Source organism: Micromesistius poutassou, assembly GCF_964030765.1.
Source record: "Micromesistius poutassou genome assembly, chromosome: 2".
NCBI classification, from domain to species: domain Eukaryota; kingdom Metazoa; phylum Chordata; class Actinopteri; order Gadiformes; family Gadidae; genus Micromesistius; species Micromesistius poutassou.
In genome coordinates this window covers 1,205,210-1,228,052 of record NC_140272.1, presented here as the reverse complement: position 1 = coordinate 1,228,052, position 22,843 = coordinate 1,205,210, and the positions used below count along the sequence as shown (strand labels likewise).

At 47.7% G+C, this 22,843-nt stretch overlaps 1 protein-coding gene across 1 annotated transcript; it reads left to right on the top strand.

Moving 5' to 3' along the window:
- Positions 1-60: 60 nt before the first annotated feature.
- Positions 61-22,580, top strand: LOC311339225 (protein polybromo-1-like; the record flags this gene model as incomplete). Its single annotated transcript, XM_084464603.1, is given in 32 exon segments — positions 61-152; positions 983-1,133; positions 1,269-1,366; positions 1,474-1,621; positions 2,534-2,683; positions 3,299-3,415; positions 3,521-3,589; positions 3,694-3,792; positions 3,871-3,956; positions 4,096-4,181; positions 4,375-4,591; positions 5,150-5,291; positions 10,081-10,175; positions 10,811-10,952; positions 11,760-11,897; positions 12,183-12,291; positions 12,456-13,095; positions 13,609-13,820; positions 14,535-14,720; positions 15,383-15,540; positions 16,060-16,314; positions 16,894-17,039; positions 17,410-17,567; positions 17,706-17,889; positions 18,506-18,707; positions 19,687-19,888; positions 20,330-20,416; positions 20,807-20,923; positions 21,370-21,413; positions 21,747-21,749; positions 21,752-21,965; positions 22,417-22,580. Coding segments are annotated over 31 exon segments (4,809 nt in total). The 5' UTR covers positions 61-152; positions 983-992.
- Positions 22,581-22,843: the final 263 nt, after the last annotated feature.

The window sequence follows — 22,843 nt, the reverse complement described above, 5'->3', positions numbered from 1 at the left end:
GTATTTTATTGTGGAAGTTTGATGCATCGAAACGGAAGTGGTGGTCGTATCACCGGGCGCTTCACGCTAGCCTATCACCTAATCGATATATTATAAGCTTTCAACTTTCAAATGGTACCGATATTGTGAGCGCTGTAACGCACACAGTAAAGGTAGGTCCACACTCGGGGAGCAAAACCCATCCAGTGTCGGGGATGTCATGTTGTGAATCATCCGCTCATCGGGATACCTTTGTCTCATCCTCACATGCTAACCCTAGCCAGCGTTAGCTGATGATCAGAGAAAAGGGGAAACATTCCCGCTGTGTTAGTGTATGAAACACTTTGCGCACTGTTTTGCAACGGTCGAACGGGCGAAAAAAAACCGAGTTGGAGGATTTTGCATCTCGTCATAGTGAGCCGTCTGAAGGTCGGCCTCTGTGGTGCTGATGTGAGGAGCAGGGACAGAGAGTTGACAGGTGTGAACATTTAAACCCCTGGCGTGGTTACCGCGCTGTGGGTCCTCGGGCAAACGTTTACGAAGAGCCCCCACTGCTGCATGTCATTTATTTAACAGTGCTTTACAGTGACTGTCGTTAAACAAACGAAAATCATCCTGAGGAAAAGAACAGCCCATCTACTGAAATATTAGGGACCTTAAAAATGTTACTGAAAATAGGCTCTCTATATGTTAAATTGCTATAATACCGCTTCTCAAGACCCACTAGATAAATAAGGCCCAATGAAACCAACAAAGAGAAGACCTACTGGTTATGCAGCCACAGGTGGTCTCATTGCTACAACATTGATGGTAACGCAGCCACGGCTCAACCAGCTTCCGTCAGAAAGACGTCCACCACTCCGTTGATGTTGATGTCACGATGACTTACAGAAATAAGGCATCATACAAAAAGGACCATCCAAACTGATATCAGCGCTATTTAAACAACAGACGTATCACATATTGTCTTTTATCCTGACATGATACTTTGATTTGTCCTCAGGGCTTCTGCCATGGCCTTGAAAAAGAAGAGGACCTCGTCTCCTTCCAGCAGTGTCAGCGGGGGAGATTTTGAAGATAGCCAACCCTCACTGTTGGTGTCTTCAGCGGGAAGGAAGAGGAGACGCATCTCCAGCATTCCAACGGTGGATCCTGTAAAGTCACTTTCACATCTCTAGTGAAAAAATGCCTTGTTTAACCAAATGATGCTCGCTCAAATCAATGATAAATGCTATTGGTAGCAGTGAATGTCGTCCATCCATTTTACCACATGGCGCTTGAACTTGCAGATCGCTGTGTGTCACGAACTATACAACACCGTCAGAGACTACAAGGACGACCAGGGTAGGATGCTGTGTGAGCTCTTCATCAGAGCACCCAAAAGAAGGTAACACCCGTGACTTTGTAGTATCACGACAAGCACTTCTTTAGCCCCGGACCTCCGTTTGGGTGATGTACTCCAGGCTTAATGTTGGGTTGCCCCTTGTGTGAAAGGAACCAACCCGACTACTACCACGTTGTGTCGCAGCCCATCGACATGATGAAGATCCAGCAGAAGCTGAAGATGGAGGAGTACGACGACGTAGAGCAAATCACGAGTGACTTTCAACTGTTGTTCAACAACGCTAAAACTTATTACAAGGTAACAACTAATGATATGTGGATGATAAAACCTAATACGTATGATATATATTTATGCTTGAACCTATTTTAACACAAAAATATATGTTAAAAATCTATTACAAGGTCACAAATAATATAAACAATATATTCATGTTAAAACCTATTACAAGGTAACAACTAACAATGTATTAATGCTAAAACCTAAGGTAACAACTAACAATGTATTAATGCTAAAACCTATTACAAGCTAACAACAATATATATATATATATTATATATATATTATATTATATATATATAACAATATATGCTTGCATATATGCTTATAAGTTAGACTAGAATAAATATTAGGTGACAATTAAAGTAGCATTGTGTAACACTTAAACTAGCTCACAGCTTAAATTAACCTGGACATATCTCTAGTCAGTGCTGATCGATAGTGATTTCAATAATGTTATCAATAAATTCACATCCTATAATATATTCTACAAATAAAAAATGCTGCCCAGACTGTTCCTCTCTCTTTGTTTACAAGAATCAACAACCCCAAAACCCCTCCCACTCACGCCAACCAACCAGCCAGCCGAGCTACGCTACGCTAGGTTGCGTCACACAGTTGCAGTGGACAGAACACTGTTGTTTCATGCTTTGAATTCTGACTGTTATTCAATTCTGAAAGACTCCGGCCGACTAACTTGGAGGTTCGATCTTTTTAACTTGGCGGTTCGACACATTGCGACGTTAACAATGCTTTTAGATGTGTTGTGCATGATAAGCAACACAAAACAAGCAAAATGTATCAATAATGAATACATGCCTTTTAATGAGTTCTCCCATAGTTATAATATCTACATCTAGCTATGTATATAAATGGTTCAAGCTGTAAACGGTGGCATGGGTAACCAGTGAATGTGCTTTAACGTGTGTGCAGGCAGACAGCCCAGAGCATCGAGCTGCATGTAAATTGTGGGACCTCTACATGCGCACCAAGAATGAGTTTGTTCAGCGAGGGGACTATGAGGATGATGAGGAGGAAGGTTACGATGCACAGGACCCCGCTGGAGGACAGACTGAGGATGAGGTAGATGCTCATGCAAACCAGCTTTATCGCGGTTCACAGTGAGGATTAGCATTACTAGTTACTGTTTAGTCATTTAGCAGACGCATTACGGTGAATACAGATGCAGGCCATCAAGGAACAGGATGGGGTTATGTGGTCAACACATGATGAGATTCCAGCGTTACAACGTTGCTAGTTGAGAGCCCATGTTTCAGACAGCCTAGAGTCTCAACGCCCAGAGTTTGACATGAAGCCCAATAGCGTTGATAGTACCCTGAGTGTAGCAGACATTTGTTTAAACAAATTCGTCCCTGACCCAGTTGGCCTTAAAGTGCATCAGAATCAGAATACTGCTTTGTTTGACCTTTCTAAAACCAACAAAATCTAAATGCCAACAGCTTTCAGTACATGTTGACCGCTTTAGGCAACTTTCTTAAGGCTGGAGACAGGAAGTGGACCACACTCAAGCCAATACACTATTCCACCCCGTGTTACTATTACTATTAGCTAAATGAATATAGGAATATTAATACAGTGTGAAAGCTGTCGCCGATAGTGTCTGTGTGTGACTGCATGTGTGAGTGAGCCAGCGTGGAGAAGGTGGCTCCGTGAATGCAGTCTGTTCCCTGCGTGCAGAGCCCCCCGTCCTGCCTGAAGGAGCACCTGGAGAACCTCCTGGAGGCGGTGGTCTCCCACACGGAGCCCACCGGCCGCCTGGTCAGCGAGCTCTTCCAGAAGCTGCCCTCCAAAGTGGTACGGGCCCCCCCTCCAGCAGCATGCGTCGCGACCGTACCGTGGGGCTATGTGTTATACACCCAACGGCAATGCTTTGACACCAGCTTCTGTTTGTTTTTCCAGCAATACCCCGACTATTACGCCATCATTAAAGACCCAATCGATCTGAGGATCATCGCTCAAAAGATTCAGGTCCGTGTTTTCACATTCTCTATAACTCTTGGATCGTGGCTATGCTCAAACCAAAGTTCAAAGCGTATCAACACATGACAATACATTATAACGTGTTTGTTTAGATGGGTAACTACAGAAGTGTCAGTGCCATGGCGAAAGACATTGATTTACTCACCAAAAATGCCAAGAATTACAACGAACCAGGATCGCAAGTTTTTAAGGTATCAATCTGTCCGTCTCTCTGTCTGTCTGTTTATGTATCTATCTGTCTCCTGTATAAAACTGTCTTCTTTTTTTAGGACGCAAACACAATCAAAAAGTTATTTGCCCAGAAGAAGGCAGACATGGACCACGCGGAACCCACCAAGTCCAGCATACGCATCAGGTAAACGGGGAGAAGTCACCGCATCTCTGGAAGTCACCCAGATACTCCCAAAGTCACCCCTGCTCTCCCCTAGTCTGCCAGCTTCTTCCCTGAAGCGCTGAAGCAGCTCTCTCTCTATCCTCTCTCCCACCGCCGGCAGGAACAGACGGTCCACTCAGGGCGACCGCCTCTCTGCGATCACCATGGCCCTGCAGTATGAAAGCGACGAGGAAGGCATCCTCTCTGGTACCATCTCCGGGCCGCGTGGAGAGGATTGGACCTGTAGCGGTCGTAGAAGCATGTCACGTGCAAAAAAAATGCAATTTACTTGCAGCACGCAGTGGCGGTGCAGTGGATATTTGACGTGTGCAATTGGAACGGCGCAGTCCCTAACGGGCCTTATGTCTCCTTATGTTCCGGCGTGTTCCGCCTCCCTCAGGGTCGGTCCACTACGACGAGGGGGAGTCGGAGGCCGAGGGCATCCACTCCAACATGGACATGAGCAACCCCATCTTCCAGCTGTACGAGGCGGTGCGGGGGGGCCGCAACAGCCAGGGCCAGCTGATCTCGGAGCCCTTCCTGCAGCTGCCCTCCAGGAAGGACTACCCGGACTACTACCAGCAGATCGGCCAGCCCATCTGCCTGCACCAGATCAGGTACCGTGGGCCCCCCCCCCCCCGCCGGGCGTCGGCGGTCACCGATGGCCCGGTCGATGAGGAGACCGCGCTCGCTAAGGAGATAAGCCGGTGCTTTTTTCAAGGCTTCAAACGAGGGCTTGCGTTGAGCAACTGGCATCCTGTACATCGGGGGTCTGTTGTGCGAACGAGTTCCTCCCTGATTATAGAATATCAGACAATAGATAGATAGAAAAGATCGCAATGATCTCTGTCCTCTGACCTGTTTTCCTAAGTCTCTCATCATGAGTCATTTATGTTCAGGAAATTGTACTTCTTTCCGGCCATTCTATTCCGCTCCGACCGCGGCACGTTCAAAATCCGATTCCTATCTCATCTGAATCCCGGTTTTTCTTTTAGGGTTCTTTTTCAACACACCTGTTCTCTTTTGTTTTTATTTTATTTCTGTGTTCACATCCCCATACACTCGCTGTACAGTAGAGTATTCCTGCCCCCCCCTGCCCTCCCCCGTGCCCTCCCCCCCCCCCCCTCCCTCCCTTCCCTCCTTCCCAAAATGTGAGCGGCAGTGCTTCCCCACAGGAACAAGATGAAGAGCAACGAGTACGACAGCGTGGAGCACCTGGACAGCGACCTGACGCGCATGCTGGAGAACGGCAAGCGCTTCAACGTGCCGCACTCCACCATCTACAAGAGGGCCCTGAAGCTGCAGCACATCCAGCAGGTCTGCCTCCGCCCGCCTCCTCCTCCGTCCTGGTGTGGCTAACGTGGACAACAGAACGCACTGGTGTGCGTTTTGTAGTCATTCAATCAATCCTCTACGTCAATGCTAACGTGAATGCGTTGTGGTCAATTGTAATGTGATTTTAATATCGTCTTCTCCCTGCAATGTGTGGGTAATCGAATTGAATGTATATAGTTGACTTATAGAAACACATAGCAACTATCATTAATCGTTCGTTGATAAATAATGTCCCAGTGCATCTAAATGCACTGTATGTAGTCACATGTGTTGACACACGTGTGACTACATACAGTGCATTTAGACGCATTCACATGTGTTTCAACACATGTCACTACAAACGGTACATTAAGATGCATCCACATGTGTTTCAACACATGTCACTACAAACGGTACATTAAGATGCATCCACATGTGTTTCAACACATGTCACTACAAACGGTGCATTTAGACGCATCCACATGTGTGTCAACACATGTCACTACAAACGGTACATTTAGACGCATTCACATGTGTGTCAACACATGTCACTACAAACGGTACATTTAGACGCATTCACATGTGTTTCAACACATGTCACTACAAACGGTACATTAAGATGCATCCACATGTGTTTCAACACATGTCACTACAAACGGTGCATTTAGACGCATCCACATGTGTTTCAACACATGTCACTACAAACGGTGCATTTAGACGCATTCACATGTGTGTCAACACATGTCACTACAAACGGTACATTAAGACGCATCCACATGTGTTTCAACACATGTCACTACAAACGGTACATTAAGATGCATTCACATGTGTTTCAACACATGTCACTACAAACGGTGCATTAAGATGCATCCACATGTGTTTCAACACATGTCACTACAAACGGTACATTAAGATGCATCCACATGTGTTTCAACACATGTCACTACAAACGGTGCATTAAGATGCATCCACATGTGTTTCAACACATGTCACTACAAACGGTACATTAAGATGCATTCACATGTGTTTCAACACATGTCACTACAAACGGTACATTAAGATGCATTCACATGTGTTTCAACACATGTCACTACAAACGGTGCATTAAGATGCATTCACATGTGTTTCAACACATGTCACTACAAACGGTGCATTAAGACGCATTCACATGTGTTTCAACACATGTCACTACAAACGGTACATTAAGATGCATTCACATGTGTTTCAACACATGTGACTACATACAGTGCATTTAGACGCATCCACATGTGTTTCAACACATGTCACTACAAACGGTACATTAAGATGCATTCACATGTGTTTCAACACATGTCACTACAAACGGTGCATTAAGACGCATCCACATGTGTTTCAACACATGTCACTACAAACGGTACATTAAGATGCATCCACATGTGTGTCAACACATGTCACTACAAACGGTGCATTTAGACGCATCCACATGTGTTTCAACACATGTCACTACAAACGGTACATTAAGACGCATCCACATGTGTTTCAACACATGTCACTACAAACGGTACATTAAGATGCATCCACATGTGTTTCAACACATGTCACTACAAACGGTACATTAAGATGCATTCACATGTGTTTCAACACATGTCACTACAAACGGTACATTAAGATGCATTCACATGTGTTTCAACACATGTCACTACAAACGGTGCATTAAGATGCATTCACATGTGTTTCAACACATGTCACTACAAACGGTACATTAAGATGCATTCACATGTGTTTCAACACATGTCACTACAAACGGTACATTAAGATGCATTCACATGTGTTTCAACACATGTCACTACAAACGGTGCATTAAGATGCATTCACATGTGTTTCAACACATGTCACTACAAACGGTGCATTAAGATGCATTCACATGTGTTTCAACACATGTCACTACAAACGGTACATTAAGATGCATTCACATGTGTTTCAACACATGTCACTACAAACGGTACATTAAGATGCATTCACATGTGTTTCAACACATGTCACTACAAACGGTACATTAAGATGCATTCACATGTGTTTCAACACATGTCACTACAAACGGTACATTAAGATGCATCCACATGTGTTTCAACACATGTCACTACAAACGGTACATTAAGATGCATTCACATGTGTTTCAACACATGTCACTACAAACGGTACATTAAGATGCATCCACATGTGTTTCAACACATGTCACTACAAACGGTACATTAAGATGCATTCACATGTGTTTCAACACATGTCACTACAAACGGTACATTAAGATGCATTCACATGTGTTTCAACACATGTCACTACAAACGGTGCATTAAGATGCATTCACATGTGTTTCAACACATGTCACTACAAACGGTACATTAAGATGCATTCACATGTGTTTCAACACATGTCACTACAAACGGTACATTAAGATGCATTCACATGTGTTTCAACACATGTCACTACAAACGGTGCATTAAGATGCATTCACATGTGTTTCAACACATGTCACTACAAACGGTGCATTAAGATGCATTCACATGTGTTTCAACACATGTCACTACAAACGGTGCATTTAGACGCATCCACATGTGTGTCAACACATGTCACTACAAACGGTACATTTAGACGCATTCACATGTGTGTCAACACATGTCACTACAAACGGTACATTTAGACGCATTCACATGTGTTTCAACACATGTCACTACAAACGGTACATTAAGATGCATCCACATGTGTTTCAACACATGTCACTACAAACGGTGCATTTAGACGCATCCACATGTGTTTCAACACATGTCACTACAAACGGTGCATTTAGACGCATTCACATGTGTGTCAACACATGTCACTACAAACGGTACATTAAGACGCATCCACATGTGTTTCAACACATGTCACTACAAACGGTACATTAAGATGCATTCACATGTGTTTCAACACATGTCACTACAAACGGTGCATTAAGATGCATCCACATGTGTTTCAACACATGTCACTACAAACGGTACATTAAGATGCATCCACATGTGTTTCAACACATGTCACTACAAACGGTGCATTAAGATGCATCCACATGTGTTTCAACACATGTCACTACAAACGGTACATTAAGATGCATTCACATGTGTTTCAACACATGTCACTACAAACGGTACATTAAGATGCATTCACATGTGTTTCAACACATGTCACTACAAACGGTGCATTAAGATGCATTCACATGTGTTTCAACACATGTCACTACAAACGGTGCATTAAGACGCATTCACATGTGTTTCAACACATGTCACTACAAACGGTACATTAAGATGCATTCACATGTGTTTCAACACATGTGACTACATACAGTGCATTTAGACGCATCCACATGTGTTTCAACACATGTCACTACAAACGGTACATTAAGATGCATTCACATGTGTTTCAACACATGTCACTACAAACGGTGCATTAAGACGCATCCACATGTGTTTCAACACATGTCACTACAAACGGTACATTAAGATGCATCCACATGTGTGTCAACACATGTCACTACAAACGGTGCATTTAGACGCATCCACATGTGTTTCAACACATGTCACTACAAACGGTACATTAAGACGCATCCACATGTGTTTCAACACATGTCACTACAAACGGTACATTAAGATGCATCCACATGTGTTTCAACACATGTCACTACAAACGGTACATTAAGATGCATTCACATGTGTTTCAACACATGTCACTACAAACGGTACATTAAGATGCATTCACATGTGTTTCAACACATGTCACTACAAACGGTGCATTAAGATGCATTCACATGTGTTTCAACACATGTCACTACAAACGGTACATTAAGATGCATTCACATGTGTTTCAACACATGTCACTACAAACGGTACATTAAGATGCATTCACATGTGTTTCAACACATGTCACTACAAACGGTGCATTAAGATGCATTCACATGTGTTTCAACACATGTCACTACAAACGGTGCATTAAGATGCATTCACATGTGTTTCAACACATGTCACTACAAACGGTACATTAAGATGCATTCACATGTGTTTCAACACATGTCACTACAAACGGTACATTAAGATGCATTCACATGTGTTTCAACACATGTCACTACAAACGGTACATTAAGATGCATTCACATGTGTTTCAACACATGTCACTACAAACGGTACATTAAGATGCATCCACATGTGTTTCAACACATGTCACTACAAACGGTACATTAAGATGCATTCACATGTGTTTCAACACATGTCACTACAAACGGTACATTAAGATGCATCCACATGTGTTTCAACACATGTCACTACAAACGGTACATTAAGATGCATTCACATGTGTTTCAACACATGTCACTACAAACGGTACATTAAGATGCATTCACATGTGTTTCAACACATGTCACTACAAACGGTGCATTAAGATGCATTCACATGTGTTTCAACACATGTCACTACAAACGGTACATTAAGATGCATTCACATGTGTTTCAACACATGTCACTACAAACGGTACATTAAGATGCATTCACATGTGTTTCAACACATGTCACTACAAACGGTGCATTAAGATGCATTCACATGTGTTTCAACACATGTCACTACAAACGGTGCATTAAGATGCATTCACATGTGTTTCAACACATGTCACTACAAACGGTACATTAAGATGCATTCACATGTGTTTCAACACATGTCACTACAAACGGTGCATTTAGACGCATCCACATGTGTGTCGGCACACGCGTGAACAGACAGGTGTGTTCTGTGTCCAGATGAAGAAGAAGGAGCTTCTGCGGCGGGACGATGACGACGGCGACAGCGTGATGTCCTCGTCCCTCTGCGACAGCGCCAGCTCAAAGAGAAAAATGTAGGCCGCGCCGCGTGGTGCACCATAGAACATTGAACCTGTTTCAGGAGGTGGATCTTGAAGAGTGCAGGCTAGCGATCAGTCTTTTTATGGGTTTTTTTTCCCTTGCATCTTAATACAACAATGATCAAAGTTTGCCAACTTTCAAATGACAATAGATAAACAGAATGAAAACTATTTTTACTGATTGCATTTGTTTGATTCTTCGTCAAGCTTGCATGTCAGTCGGATTTCAGAGTGAGACAAGAAACATTTCAAAGAAAGGAAGTTCCATATAAATTGAAATCCAGCATTTCACAATTAGTAGCAAAATATTAAGCATTATATTTCATATAGCTTTCGCACCTATTTGTCATGCATTATGGAGTGGACAGCTGCCTTGTAGAATGTCAGAAAATAATAAGTGTCTCATTTGCTATCACATTTAAATAATAACTAAAGGTTCAATGCGGAAACTCCCTTAACTGCAAAACATTTAATGGTGCAGTCACCCTTGACAAGAACGACCCAGTTACTCATTCCGGACAATTTCCGCGTTGGCCGCGTTGTGCCGTGTGAAATCCGTGTGAACTCTCTGACTTGTAGAACGTTCTCATGGGCGGAAAAAACCAAACAGGCATTTTGGGTTCGTGCAGGTACAAGAAGAACACCAAGAAGAACCGCATGCGCACGCTGTTCATCGCGGTGACGGAGGCGCGGGACCCGCCCACGGGCCGCCGGCTGTGCGACCTCTTCATGGTCAAGCCCTCCAAGAAGGACTACCCCGACTACTACAAGGTAGGGCCCGGCGTCCCCAGGGAGCTCACCCTACTACGGTACGATGTATATTGTGGTTCTGAAAATATAGAGACTTTTTTTTGTGTGTGATTTTATCTTTTGTGAGTCTATTTTTATGTGGTTGAACATTGGGGTTATGGTTCTACCGTTTGGTAAAGCCGTGTTATTTGTTTTTGTTTTTTCACATTAAAGTGGCTGAACATAGTTGCTGTAGTTCCACTCTAGGAAAATGCACTATGGCGCCCCCTGCAGGACGGTACCATGACTTTGTTTCCACTAAAATGACAAATAATTGACAAATCTGGCTTCCAAAAAAAAATCAAATCACGTTTTTGAGTCAACCTGCCAACATATACAAGTATTGCAGAGTCAAAAGCCGTTTCTCAATTCGCGTTCGCGTGTGTTCTCGTGTACTTGCGTTCTCGATAAACGTCATCAGTGGTAGCCCAAGCACTGTTCCAATTCCAAGTACAAGAGTACGCGAGTACTGTCGTAAAACCCGGAAGTGTTCTCGATGCGTTCTCGATGAGGCCGTTCTACCGAGGACGCATCGGAGGTGACTCGTGTGGACTTGGGACCGTTAAATATCCCAGAATGCATCATCGAGTCCGCTGCTGTTCCAATTGCAGGTGCGTACTCGCGTTCTCGGAAGTCTGTACTTGAAAGTCCGGCCTTGCCAAGTACGTACTTCCAAGTCCGCGAGTACGTAGTCCGCGTACTTGGTATTGAGAAACGGCTAATGAATCCCGATACCCCAACACGGACTCCTCCCTCCTCTCCTTCCCCCCCCTCCACTCCTACTCCCAGGTGATCCTGGAGCCCATGGACCTGCGTACGGTGGAGCACAACATCCGCAACGACAAGTACACCAGTGAGGACGCCCTGATGGAGGACATGAGGCTGATGTTCCGCAACGCACGCCACTACAACGAGGAGGGCTCCCAGGTCTGGCCGCTGGGGGTTGACTGCTGTGGCAGTGTGTGTTTGTTGTTGTTGTGGTGGTGTGGTTGTTGTTTTGTAATGCAATTAGTCTTCGTGACATTTTTTGACATGGACAGACAGGTCTGGAGCCTCTGGACAGTTAGATTTTGATGTTCAGTATGGTCATTCGTCTCGAGGGTTTGCTTTTGTGAAGTCAAAGGGGCATTGCTTTTTTCCTTTAACTCTGGGAGGTCATTTTTACTCGTTATGTAAAAATGATTGCAATGAGTCCGATGTGTTCAAATCCAGGTCTACAACGACGCGGACGTCCTGGAGAAGATCCTGAAGGACCGGAGAAGAGACCTGGGGCCGTCGATCGACGACGATGACATGATGATCACCCCTAAATTAAAAATAAGTACGTCCGTCAGAGAACCTGCGGTCGACTCAGGATACACATCACGCATACATGAACAAATCACCGATCCCCTTGTGTGTATCCCCAAAGTCCCGCCTCCCTCTCACAAACGCCCCGTTGTCCTTCCCCCCCACCCCCCCCCCCTCCACCACCCCCCCCCCCAGGGAAGAACAGCCTGACCCTGAAGAAGTCCAAGTACCTGACGCCGCTGCAGCAGAAGCTGAGCGAGCTCTACGAGGCGGTGAAGAACTTCACGGACAAGCGCGGTCGGCGCCTCAGCACCATCTTCCTGCGGCTGCCGTCGCGCGCCGAGCTGCCCGACTACTACCTGGCCATCAAGAAGCCCGTGGACATGGAGAAGGTGAAGAGCCACATGCTGGCCAACAAGTACCAGGACGTGGACGCGCTGGTGGAGGACCTGGTGCTCATGTTCAACAACGCCTGCACCTACAACGAGCCCGAGTCGCTCATCTACCGCGACGCGCTGGTGCTGCACCGCGTGCTGCTGGAGACCCGGCGCGACCTGGAGGGCGGCGAGGACACGGGCGCGCCCGACGTGCCGCGGCTGATCCAGGAGCTGATCCGCAGCCTGTTCGTGTCGGTGCTGGGCCACCAGGACGACGAGGGCCGCTGCTACAGCGACTCCCTGGCGGAGATCCCGGCGCTGGACCCCGCCGGGCCCGAGAAGCCCCGGCTCAACTTCGAGATCGTCCGGGCCAACGTGGACCGGGGCCGCTACAAGAGGCTGGACGTGTTCCAGGACCACATGTTCGAGGTGCTGGAGAAGGCCCGCCGGATGCACAGGTAGAGGCGGCCTCCTGTTGGATCAACCCTCAGTCGATTGTGTGTCGAATGTTCACCTATTTTATGACTGTAGTAACTTGGGTGTTTGACTCTACCTTCTTTAGTGTGTGATTATCCTAACTTTAGTGTTCCACTATACCTTTAGTGTATGACTGTACTTACGTTGGTGTTCAACTATACCTTCTTTAGTGTATGATTACACTAACTTTAGTGTTTGTTTATTAAAAATGTTTAATATTCTGTGTTTGCAGGTGGTCTACCTCAAATGTATTTCAAAGAGTTTCTCACCCTTTTTGGGTTTTCTGATTGTTAAAGCCCCTCCACCATCCTCCATGTTACCCCTCCACTCCCCCCCTCAAATGTATGGCGAACCTCTTCCTCCCCAGGGGAACAGTTCTGGCCTCTGTACCGCGCCGTGAGCACGTGTGGAGCACATGACCTGAGCGGTACGGTGACTCTCCGCTCCCGGGTAAACCATGACATGACCTCAGCGCTTCGTGTTCTCCGCCGCAGGACGGACTCTGAGATCTTCGAGGACGCCGTGGAGCTGCAGCAGTTCTTCATCCGCATCCGGGACGAGCTGTGCAAGAACGGAGAGATCCTGCTGTCGCCGGCGCTCAGCTACACCTCCAAGCACCTGCACGGCGACGTGGAGAAGGAGAAGAAGAAGAAGCTGCCCAAGGAGTTTGAGGAGGACAAGCTGAAGAGGGAGGAGGAGAAAAAGGGTAGGATGGTGCAGCGCCGGGCCGTCGTTCATCATCACCGTTTATTGTCTTCGAATGGTGTTGTATCGTCATGAAATCAAGATATTGGCTTCACGTGATGCCCGGTTTTATTGCCTAAAGGAATTATGAACGAGACGATTGGCCCTATATATGATCAAAATATGAGGTTTTAAACGTCAGAGAGAAAGGAATACTAGCTCTAGTCAGACACCGTAGCAACTTCCATATACTTCAATGTTAGAGCCTCAGTTAGACTGTTTAGAATGGTATTTTGAATTCATAAATATATCGTGTGAAATGACCCATAGTTGTCACGATCAAGAGGATCGCCCAGCCTTAGTTAGGTAGAATGTTTAGAATGTTTAAAATATGTCTGCACAGTGTGCAGATTCACGAAGCTCGGCAGAAGGTACTCCGTTAGTAAAGCAGGTTTAATGATCTCCTCCCAGTGGGTGGATGGACGGTTCTATCCCCAGGTTCTTGTGTCTAGTCTCATACAAAGAGTCCTGAGTCCTGGCTGTCCCTGTCGCACTGGTTGAATCCCAGATCCCAGGGCTGGCCTTTTCCACTATGCAAACTGGAAAGAATCCACTTTTGCGCCGTACACGACAAGACACGAGGGCCGTACCGTGACCCGTCCTGCCGAGTATAGTCTAGCATGGGGACTTCACTGCAGATCCCCAGCAGCTTTAAGTCCTGTGGTGAATCCTCCAGAAGCAGAGAAGAGCGAGGAGCCGGCGGGGGGGTCCTGGCAGTCGGGCCAGCAGCGCACGTACAGCCAGGACTGCAGCTTCAAGGACAGCCTGTACCGCGTGGGGGACTACGTGTACGTGGAGTCCTCCGAGACCAGCCTGCAGCCACACATCATCTGCATCGAGCGCCTGTGGCAGGACCACACCGGTGGGTTCCCTCCCGGCCGCGGAGTACTAAATGTTGCTCACAGATCTACTCTATTATTATTTATTATAACAACCTTTACATAGTGCATGTGAATTGGTAGACTTGGTCACCCTCATTTGAAAGACAATTCCGGTATTTGGAACATTGAGCCCCCTTTCTGGTTTGTCTAGGATGAAACAGAGTGGTTGACACCGAAATGTTGACTATCTCGGGTATTTGGCTCATTTAGAATCGCCCCTGCCAACCAAACGTAAACAGCCCCAATTCCGTTTATGGTTCCGGTTCGGGTCCGGTTTCCGTTTCAATGGGATTTACAAAATGGCAAATAAAACACGACAGAAACTGTATTTCGCTACGATACTTGATTTGGAACATCAACAAACACCACTAACCACTCGGTGAGTCGCAGATTTCTGAAAACAAACGTTCAGGGTTGTTTTAAGGACAGGTTTGTGAATGCCCGTAGACAGCCATTCTGAAGCAGGCAGGGGTGATTCTAAAAGCCAAATACCCGAGACAGGACCAATAGTCAACATTTCGGTGTCAACCACTCTTTCATCCTAGACAAACCAGAAAGCGGGCTCAATGTTCCAAATACCAGAATTGTCCTTTAAATGTGGCTTTCAGTAGTAAATGTGGCCTTCACTATGTTCTGATAACAGGTGAACAGTGGATGTACGGCTGCTGGTTCTACCGGCCCAACGAGACCTTCCACCTCGCCACCCGGAAGTTCCTGGAGAAAGAGGTCTTCAAGAGCGACTTCTACAACAAAGCCCCCGTCAACAAGATCCTGGGCAAGTGCGTGGTCATGTTCGTCAAGGTAGGCCCCCAAACCGACCCTTTCTGTACGTCTTTGACCGGCCTCGACCCAGCGGTTGGCTATGAGTGTGTTCCGTGTCATAGGGCTACTCGTGTATGGAAAAAATCATATTCACGATTATTTTCGTCAATATTGAAATCACGATTATTAAAAAAAAAAAAAAAGTGAGTTTGAAAACCTGATGCATTTATTCAGCATTTCTCTCCAAAAACACTTTGTAACTGAGAACTTTGAAATTTCCCCTTAAAAAAAACACATAAATGTTCAGATAGTAAATGTTCAAATCGAAAATAATGCACACATATGTATCCAGCTGCAATTTCTAATAAACATTTCAAAAAAAGATTTTTTTTTAAATATAGTTTCAACTCGATTGTATTAGTTGGGAGATCGTTTTAAAATCAAATCAAATCAAAAATTTATCACAAAATGTGATCAATCAAAATCACAATCAAAATGAGATGAATTGCACAGCCATGTGATGACTACCATGTGTCTGCCCCCCCCCCCCCCGGTCAGGAGTACTTCAAGCTCCACCCGGAGGGCTTCAGGGCGGAGGACGTCTACGTGTGCGAGTCGCGCTACTCCGCCAAGGCCAAGGCCTTCAAGAAGATCAAGATGTGGACGTCCCCGCTGAACGCGGTGCGCTTCGTGCCCAGAGACGTACCGCTGCCGGTCGTGCGCGTGGCCTCCGTGTTCGCGCCGAAGCGCGACGAGAAACCACCGGAGGTGACGGAGGAGGAGAGCAGGACCACGGACGCCGACGCTGACAAGGCGAGGGCATTGAGACGCGCCTGGGGGGCGGACGTGGATCACGTGCACATCGCTGAAAGTAGTGTCTGAAACACACGCGCGTGTGTGTCTGTGTGTGTTCATATGTGAAGAAGACACTTTTCTTACACATTTCATGGAAGGAATTGTGATATTTTTCTCCACACTAACAGTGTGTGTGTGTTTGTGCCTGTGTGTGTGTGTGTGTGTGTGTGTGTGTGTGTGTGTGTGTGTGTGTGTGTGTGTGTGTGTGTGTGTGTGTGTGTGTGTGTGTGTGTGTGTGTGTGTGTGTGTGTGTGTGCGCGCACGCCTATGTGTGTGTGGATGCATGTGTTTGTGTGTCTGTGGATGTGTGTGCATGTGTTTGTGTGCTTGTGGATGTGTGTGCATGTGTTTGTGTGCTTGTGGATGTGTGTGCATGTGTGTGTGTGCCTGTGGATGTGTGTGCCTGTGTGTGTGTGCCTGTGTGTGCGCGCGCCTATGTGTGTGTGGATGCGTGTGTTTGTGTGCCTGTGGATGTGTGTGCCCATCTGTGTGTTTGTGTGTGTGTGCCTGTTCCTGTGCATGTGTGTGTGCCTGCAGGAGAGAGAAGACGTCACTGTGGACGTGACCAATGGGGAGCCCGGCTGCCAGTACTACGAGCAGCTGTGCTACAACAACATGTGGCTCAAAGTGGGCGACTGCGTGTACATCGGCTCCCACGGACTGGTGCGCCACCATGTGGGCAGGTACGCTCACTGCGGCTGTCGTTGTCCCACACGGGTCTGTGGAAGTGGAGGGAGTCACCTCCTTGTTGACCCCTGGTTGGTATGCATGCGTTTGCATTCATTCGATGAAAGCTACGCGCCGCCTGGAGTAAGATGTACCAAGGGAAGCAGCTCTTGGCGTCCGACCTCAACAAGAGCCAATCAGCGCGGCCAGCTCTCTGTCGGACTGTAGTGAAGCTTACAGTAATGCGTCATCATTAAATAGGAATGAAAATAATGCGTCAGACACAAGGTTAAGAGGAAGGCTCACGCTTGTTGTACCTCTTTGTCACATGTGCCCCCGTCCGTCCGTCCGTCCGTCCGTCCGTCCGTCCGTCCGTCCTCCCCATAGGGTGGAGAAGATGTGGGTGCGCGACGGCGCGGCGTACTTCTTCGGGCCCATCTTCATCCACCCGGAGGAGACGGAGCACGAGCCCACCAAGATGTTCTACAAGAAGGAGGTGTTCCTCAGCAACCTGGAGGAGGCCTGCCCCCTGACCTGCGTCATCGGTAGCCTCTCACGCCCCCCCCCCCCCCCCCCCCCCCCGGTCCACCTCCTCTCCCGTCGCGCAGTACATGCTTTCAGTGACTGAACACAAGTTCTGATGTGTTTCGTCTGTTGTTGTTGTTGTTGTCGTTGTTTTAAAGGGAAGTGCGCAGTGTCCTCCTTCAAGGAGTACCTGTCCTGCAGGCCCACGGAGGTGCCCGAGGAGGACGTGCTGCTGTGCGAGAGCCGCTACATCGAGACGGAGAAGCAGATGAAGAAGTTCAAGGGGCTGAAGCGCTTCCCGCTGTCGGCCAAGGTGGTGGAGGACGAGACCTACTACTTCAGGTCGGACGCTGCTTTGGGGGATGCTTGGGTCACGGTGTCGTCGTTTCGGTGGATGCTTGTGTTCAAAGTGACGAATCTTAGAATAGGTTTCCCTGCGTGAGAGTCCGACCTCTGGTGACCCCTGGTTGTTTTAAAGCGGGGGTAGGCGATTTATTTAAGAAGCATTTTTTTGGTCAGAAATCCATAATCAAATGCTCTGACAAGAAAAAGCCCTACCTGTCTGTCGACGGACCTACCAGATTACCTGTGTGCACTCTGCCCGTGCACTCATTGCCCCGGCAAGAGTCTTCCACAAGGCTACGCACACCTATTGCTAAAGCTAGAGAGCGAGTCACAAGTTTTGGGGGAGTGGGTTTGGAGTTTTGCCTGAAGGGAGCGGCATTTATTTTCGGTTGAAAACTCAAAAAATCGAGCTTACTCTGGTTCCTGGTTCCTCCTCTGGCTGGTTCCGCCATTGCCTCCCCGTCATTTGACGCCGTCCTCTACCAAAGGAGCAGCCCAAATAAATTCTGTAAGCCCTTTCTGTAAACATATGTTACCATCACAAACAAAGACCACAGGTTCACCGTGAAATGTCCCACTCATGGGCCCCTCTGGAATAACGTGTCGTTCACAGGAAGCTCATCGTGCCCCAGAAGGAGCCCTCCCCCCTGCTGGACAAGAAGATCGAGGAGCTGGAGGCAAAGTTCGCCGACATGACGGACGAAGAGCTGGAGGACCTGGGGGAGGACGACGGAGACCTGGCCGACCAATCGCTGCCCCAGCTGCAGCGCTCCCTGTCCAGCGACATGGACATCATGCCCTACACCCCCCCACAGGTCTGCTGCTCAGATCACCAGGCGACCAGGGGGGTAACCAGGGACATCATGCCCTACACCCCCCCACAGGTCTGCTGCTCAGATCACCAGGCGACCAGGGGGGTAACCAGGGACATCATGCCCTACACCCCCCCACAGGTCTGCTGCTCTGATCACCAGGCGACCAGGGCGGTAACCGGGGACATCATGCCCTACACTCCCCCACAGGTCGCGAAATTACGAATCCTACCGTGGCCACGCCAACATCCCGAAAAGACACGCCCGCCTCTATTTCTGATTGGTCACACATGTCACTACTGTCTATGGATTTGACTACCGCACTTTTACTGGCTTGATATTAGGTGCTATGGTTCAGGGTTAGGGGTTAGGGGTCAGGGTTTAGGGCTCTTTAGTGACGCTCTCGAATGCTCACAGCGAGGGTACCGTAGAGTTCTAAAGCATCCAGTCGAGTTGCATGCAACCCGGCCAATCACAGACAGAGTAGGGAGGGTCTTGGCATGGCCATAGTAAATACGCCCCCAGGTCTGCTATTCAGATAACCAGCCTACCGGGGGGTGATCAGGGACATCATGCCCTACACTCCTCCACAGGTCTGCTGTTCTCTCTCTCTCTCTCTCTCTCTCTCTCATGAGTCAACACACTGACTGCGAGGACCGTCTGTGAATAGTGCATCTGATGATAAATGTTGCCCACCCCTGCTGTAGTGGATTGAGAAGCTGTTAGTTGCCCTTTAGCAATTTGATCATCGGAAAGCCTGAAAACACATTGGTGCAAAAGACAGCGGGAACACACTTCAAGTAAACCAGGATGCTGATTCACTCCTATCATTGTCTCCAACTTCAAACCACCATCATTTAAAAACCACAGTCTGTTTTCTTCAAACATCTGACCATTGACATACTAGTGCCTTCTTAGCGATTAGAGATCTTTCACCAGTCTCCTCTGAAAGTGTCCCTCATTTCTCATGCGCTTTCTCCAGTCAACGCCAAAGTCCATCAAGGGGCTCTCGAAGAAGGAGGGCTCCAAGAGGAAGATCAACATGAGCGGCTACATCCTGTTCAGCAGCGAGATGCGGGCCGTCATCAAGGCCCGCCACCCGGACTTCTCCTTCGGGGAGCTGAGCCGGCTGGTGGGCACCGAGTGGAGGAACCTGGAGGGCTCCAAGAAGGCCGATTACGAAGGTGAGGAGAAGGGACTTCTCTGCATTTTGAATGAACTCCAGACACAGACAGAAATGGGAAGAGCAATGAGAAACATATAAATAAATATAATTATAAATCCATACTGCACCGACAGCGATATATTGTTGTTCCTCTTTCTTCTGACAAATGTACTTATTGGAAGTCGCTTTGGATTAAAAGCGTCTGCTAAATGCCTTTAATATAAATGTAAATGTAAATATAATTAGACACGCCTGTATTTGAATTTGCTTATTCAAAGGAAAACAAAAGAAAGCAAGAAATAACCCCTTTGAATTATGTTTATGGACAACACCTGTCTATCCGTATACAAATATATGCTATCTGTGGGGGGGGGGGGGGATACTGTGAGTGCAAATATTTTCGGAACACATGTCTTTCCTCAAAAGCATGACGCGTATGTATGCATGTTGTGTCTTGCAGAGCGAGCAGCGAAGGTCGCTGAGCAGCAGGAGCGTGAGAGGGCGGCGTTACAGCAGGCACTAGGGGTACCCAGAGCAGGTACCCCCAGTAGGCGCAGTGACACAACCTAGACACAACAGCTAGCACACGACCAGAAGGCCTTCATGCACGCCATGCTGTTTAAAACCCTGCGAGGGTGCTGCTAGTTCTGCTCCCCCCTTTTTCTAGATTCTTGATGTCTAATGTGCCGCCTTGTCAGCTCATTGCATTGATCCACTCCCTAACCCATTCACATCCATCTTGTCTTCATGCTGCCCACTTAGACACATGAGCTGAATGTATTAACGTGCATGCACTTGAGTCAACGCAGTGGCTGCTGCATGTCTGACCACCGCAAGTGTGTTGTGTTGTGTCGTGTCGTGTCGTGTCGTGTTGTGTTGTGTTGTGTTGTGTTGTGTCGCTTGCCCATAGAAAGTACACCGGGCTCGTGTGTGTCAGCCATGGATGGCATGCTTTGTATGAGTGTCATGCCACCGCATCGCATGGGAGCGCCTGTCTATCTGCCCCTGCTTCTGCCCTTTCGGCACGGCCATCCCGGGTCATCACCGCACTGGGGTAAGAGCAGCGTCCCACCCCCACCTCGTCCCATGCAGTGGCTTCCTGTCTGTGTGCCAGTCCTCTTCTGACCTGCTGCCTGTACCGATAGGCCCAGGTCCTTGGTGCCGCTGAGCTAGCCAAGGAAGCTAGTGATGCTGAGACACACGCGCACACACGCGCACACACACGCACACACACGCACGCTCGCACGCACGCACACACACACACACACAGGATTACTTTGTTGACTGCTAGTTGTTAGTACCAGTGTTGTCACATAGGAGAATTGTGTCTTTCTATGGACTGAAATGTTAACCACAAGTACCAACACACCTACATTTTCAGACCGTATTTATATTTTATTGTTATTTCTTTATACATTTTTATTTTTAGTTCTACCTAATTTAAATAATACAACAGTGCGCTGTTGTCTAGTGGTGTGTTTCTGCTTGATTTCCCTGCAGGTATGAATGCCATGGGAGGAGGCCAAGGAGTCCATGGAGCTCAGGTAACTGCACTTCAAGTCAGAGGAGAGAAGGTGTCGTTCGTTTTGACCGGTAGCTTTTTTATTATAAACTGACTTGGTTCACCTTTATAATGCCCATTGACAACTATTAAGTCATTTAGAAGAATCTTTTGTCAGGAGCGGAATACGGGGCATCTAACCTAGAACCTTTCAGCTGAGAGTCCAACACCCTAACCACTACGCTGTCCTGCCCCGAATCTGTTGAATTGTTCTTGAGACAGCAGGGTTTGCTCTTTGTCTATTCGCCTTTTAAAAGGACCTGATGTTCCGTTCCTAATGCAAGAACGAACAATAACAGGGCTCTGTCTCCCGCAGACCGGGGGGGGATGGGGTCGGGGCCAGCGGCCCCCCCACCGTACCAGGCCTCGCAGGGCCAGCAGGGCCAGCACGCCGTGCAGCAGCCCTCCATGCCCATGTTCGTGGCCCCGCCGCCCAAGCCCCAGCGCCTGCTGCACTCCGAGGCCTACCTCAAGTACATAGAGGGGCTCTCCGCTGAGTGCCCCACCGTCAGCAAGTGGGACCAGACCCTCTCAGGTGAAACGGCTGGAGAAGTCCACCATCCGAGTGCTGAATAACCCGTTTTCTAGGCTATTTACAATCACAGTTTGTTTGGATGAACGTGTCTCCTGTGGTGTGTGTTTCTCTGCGTTCCTCTCTTTAGTCTTAATGACAGCTTCTGATTCATGCATTTACAGTCATGCATCCATCGTGTTGAGTTCAAATTCATAACACACAGAAAACATCTGTGCAATGTCACAAGTGTGTCCCGACTATGATAGAAGTCGGATAACCTAACATACATGCATATGGATTTTTACATTTTAAATTGTCCAATGGCGGAAAAAAATAAGGTATTTTGGACGACTTACGAGACGTATCATATAAATTAACGAAAACAATCAACAATCAACAATCAATCAAACAATCAAACTAAAATAAAAAGGGTTTATAAACGAATGCTTGGCGTGAACTCTCTGCCTCGCAGCGCGGAAGAGCGACGTGCGTCTGACGAAGGAGCAGGAGGCCAGGCTACCGTCCCATTGGCTGAGGAGCAAGGGCGCCCACAACACCATGGCCGACGCCCTGTGGCGGCTCCGCCACCTGATGCTGCGAGACAGCCTCACCGTCCGCTACGCCTGCACCCCCTAGCCCCCCCCTCCACCCCCTAGCCCCCCCCTCCACCCCCCTCCACCCCCTAGCCCCCCCCTCCACCCCCTAGCCCCCCCCTCCACCCCCCTCCACCCCCCTCCACCCCCTAGCCCCCCCCTCCACCCCCCTCCACCCCCTAGCCCCCCCCTCCACCCCCCTCCACCCCGTCCTAATCGCTGCTGCTGTTGTTATTGTTGTTGTTTACTGTTGTTTACTGTTGTTTACTGAGCCTCTGCTTCCACTGTCACACAGAAGAGGGTCAC